General features: G+C 32.8%; 1 protein-coding gene across 1 annotated transcript in view; it reads left to right on the forward strand.

The window, feature by feature from the left end:
• Positions 1-1,041: 1,041 nt before the first annotated feature.
• LOC108747365 (sodium-independent sulfate anion transporter-like) overlaps positions 1,042-3,698 on the forward strand; it is a 4,549-nt gene continuing 1,892 nt past the window's right edge. Inside the window, exons 1-5 of the mRNA XM_018484786.1 lie at positions 1,042-1,381; positions 1,872-2,068; positions 2,157-2,311; positions 2,837-3,134; positions 3,207-3,519. Of these exons, the coding sequence (XP_018340288.1) occupies positions 1,934-2,068; positions 2,157-2,311; positions 2,837-3,134; positions 3,207-3,519 (901 nt within the window). The 5' untranslated portion in view covers positions 1,042-1,381; positions 1,872-1,933. The remainder of the gene's footprint in view (positions 1,382-1,871; positions 2,069-2,156; positions 2,312-2,836; positions 3,135-3,206; positions 3,520-3,698) is intronic.

Here is a 3,698-nt window from a genome sequence, read left to right on the forward strand (position 1 = left end):
TTCATGATTAGGACACCATACGCATCTTAGATGAGAAACAAATACTGAAGAGACTTATCTTAGATTTTTATCAAACAACCATAATGGATTAAATTAATTAAATTTGCAGAACAATATTGAATTATTGGATAAAGCATATGATGGCATAGTTATATTTAGATGACGGCCTCCCTTAATGTTTTTTATAATTTATATGTTTGTACTGAGTCTTTTCTTGTTATCTCGCGTGAGATGAGATTCGACGTTCGAGTCACTAACAGCTTATAATAACGTTTCGATGATTATGCAAGTTACGGGAAAATTTTGTTTGTATTTTATTATATAACGATTCGATAAATTATTGTATAGTGTATCAGGAAGTGCAATAACATTATATCACTACGTCTAGTTGACTGATTTTCATTAACATTTTCTATGTGAGCATTGATAAGGATCCGAAATTGGAGCGAAACGTTTTGCGACTGAAATTATTTTAAATTAACTTCACATTTTGACATCTTGTGTTGGCTCTAATCGGCATTATTCGATTGTACTAATTTATGTCAAAATAAACATATAAAAAATAATTTATTTCATAAAAAACATAAACAGCATATTATGGATACGTATTTGCTACCAACAGCAGCGAGTGTGCGGTATATATTAAAGGGGACACAAAATTAAAAGACTATAACGTTGTCTTCAGAGAATCCAAAAGACTCGTTAGATAAGGTACCATGAAAAAGACATCCATTCAATTTGTTAAATAAATTGGCGATCTAAGCCTGATCTCCGGTGATGATGTCATACGAAGGAAGGATCGAGTAAACGCATGCGTTAACACGTGAACACCGTGTGGACCGCGACCAAGCGAAGAGGCAAAAAGGTGCTCGCAGTGTGTGAAAAACGGTTGTATAAGAACTGGTTGTGTGACGAACAGATTGCAATTGTAATAATACATAAATTAACAACATACATTTGTGATAAAGAGAGATTTTTTTCTTCGAAAAAAAAAAAATAATAACAAAGAACGTCCATTAATTTTACTCTTAAAAAACAGTGGTACTCTCTTCGTATTCTCTTTTAACAAACTATAACTATAAGCTACTGATAAGAGAAGCTATGTCTGGACTTTCGTGATAATTGTGTATAATTATTGTGTAGAAAATGCGTTGTAACTTGTGTAATTATGAGCTATTTTTATATCGTATTCTGGCTATCGTATTATGGTCGCAGTAAATATTTGAGTGAAACGCAAAGAGTCTGAGAAAAAAATGTTAAGTTCTATATTTGAGTTACAAGTCTGTGATGTGATTAACACATGACACATTAAACGATTCGATATGATCAAAGCAATGGATTCCCGCAATTATAACGGAAGACGCAAACACAATGTTGTGACGTGAGTCGTGATTGTTATCGGATGATATGTCACTTAATGCTTCCATACAAATGTACAAATTGAATATCTTCTTTTTATCGAAACCAAGTAAAATATTATAAAATATATCTAATACTTTATATCACAAGGATTATTTACTGTACGTAACAATACGTTATAAATTTTAATTTATTCGATTATAAAATTAAATTTTTCATTTACAATTAATTTTAAACACAATCCCAAATAAATAAAAAGCTAAAGTACATAAATCCGATTAATAATAAGAAGTATTAAATATGCATATCTTAATTATTTCTTTAATAAAAATTTCATTTTTAAAGATTTAAAAAAGAAAAAGAGATAGATAAGGATTTGAAAAAAAAAAAATTGAATTTTTTTAAAGATATGCTAAACTTTCACTTATAAAAATTTCTTTACTTTAATAAAAATATATTTGATATGCATTATCATTATGACATAATTTCATATTATCTTATCGCCTTTCCAGATTTCTTTTCTTTGCTGCAATTCTCTTATTAGGACGTTTAAAAGAATAATTGGTAAATAACGATGGCCAGTCCTAATTTCAAAGGAATAATTAAAAAAAGAATTCCTATTTTAAAATGGCTACCGCAGTATAAACTGAAAGATGCATTAGGCGATCTTGTTGCGGGTCTCACCGTAGGATTAACCTTGATACCTCAAGTACATAATATGTCTGTTTAATCGTCTGAAGCTTCTCAGTCGTTATTCAATCGGTATTAAAAAAAAAACATGATACTTGCGATTACAGGCGATAGCTTATGCAGGTTTAGCGGGTTTGGAGCCGCAATACGGGCTTTATAGTGCGTTCGCGGGAAGTTTCGTCTATATTTTTTTCGGCACATGTCGAGAAGTCAATATCGGTCCTACAGCACTCATATCTTTACTGACTTGGACATACGCGAGGTACGTTAAAGCTTCTAAAAATAATAAAGTAAGTTATTGGCCTTTTAAATTTCTAGATTTTTGCACGTAACAATTCTACACTTAAGTATCAATTCTTCCTTTAGTCTTTTAATTATATAATAAATTTTTCCACTATTTGTTGTTAGACAAATGTGTAGTTTTCAGATTTTAAATGTCGTTTGCAGTTCCTATGATTTTTTTTTTTAATATAAAGTGTAAATTTTATGGCATTAGCTAGGAACAGTATACACATTTTAGGATAATTGGTCGGAAGTTATATTTAATCTTGCTTGTATTGAAGACGTCGTTATGTGCATGATCGACATAACAATGTTCTCGCTTGAAGTTTCATCCGGTCGTGCGATGAAAGAGAGTGCTAATCAAATGAGATCACTTGAGTAGTAACGTAATTGAATTGTTAAAAGCACTTTTCATAAGCCATGTCTCTTGAGAAAACGTCGTTCGCGTCAAGGCTGTACAATATAGAAGTGCACTTACATTCCAAGTTTGATGATTTTTTTCCAGTGGAATTCCCGAGTATGCGGCCTTGCTTTGCTTTCTGTCTGGATGCATCACGATATTACTTGGCATTTTACGCTTAGGATTTTTAGTCGAGTTCATATCGATACCGGTGGTGTCCGGATTTACATCAGCTGCGAGCGTCATCATCGCTTGCAGTCAAATAAAAAATTTGCTAGGTTTGAATATTCACGGTGAAAGATTCGTCGAAATTTTGATGGAGTTAATACATAACGTGGCTGACACGAAAATACCGGATTTGATTTTATCGTGCTGTTGTATCCTAATTTTACTGATCTTGAAGGTATAGAACTTATTTGGAGCTACAAACAGGCTACGGTCACGAGATGTATCGGTCTATTTTTGTTTTTTTCAGTATTTGAAAGATAAAAAAGTCGCTAGTATCACGCTAAAAAAAATCCTCTGGACGATTGGTACAGCTAGGAATGCTCTCGTGGTTGTCCTTTGCGCCGTTACGTCTTATATTTTTGAAATGAACGGCGGAGCGCCGTATATCCTTACGGGTCACATCGACGCCGGTCTCCCAATTGTCAAACCACCTCCGTTTTCGAGTACAATTGGCAACCGAACCGACAGCTTTATCGATATGACGAAGAATTTAAAGTTTGGCATCTTCATTGTGCCGCTCATCTCTATCATTGGAAACGTCGCCATCGCAAAAGCTTTTTGTATAACATTTTTAATACATATTACATATATTATATAAAATCATTTCGCAAAAAAACGCGATTCTATTTCTTTATTTGATTGATGACGATAAAAGTCGAGAGAGTAAAATTTTAACCCGTTCGTAATCGTACGAAGTAAGACTTCTTCGCAAGACTTCTTTCCTTTCGTTTTGTTATCT

This window comes from Trachymyrmex septentrionalis, unplaced genomic scaffold (assembly GCF_001594115.1).
Source record: "Trachymyrmex septentrionalis isolate Tsep2-gDNA-1 unplaced genomic scaffold, Tsep1.0 scaffold2, whole genome shotgun sequence".
NCBI classification, from domain to species: Eukaryota; Metazoa; Arthropoda; class Insecta; order Hymenoptera; family Formicidae; genus Trachymyrmex; species Trachymyrmex septentrionalis.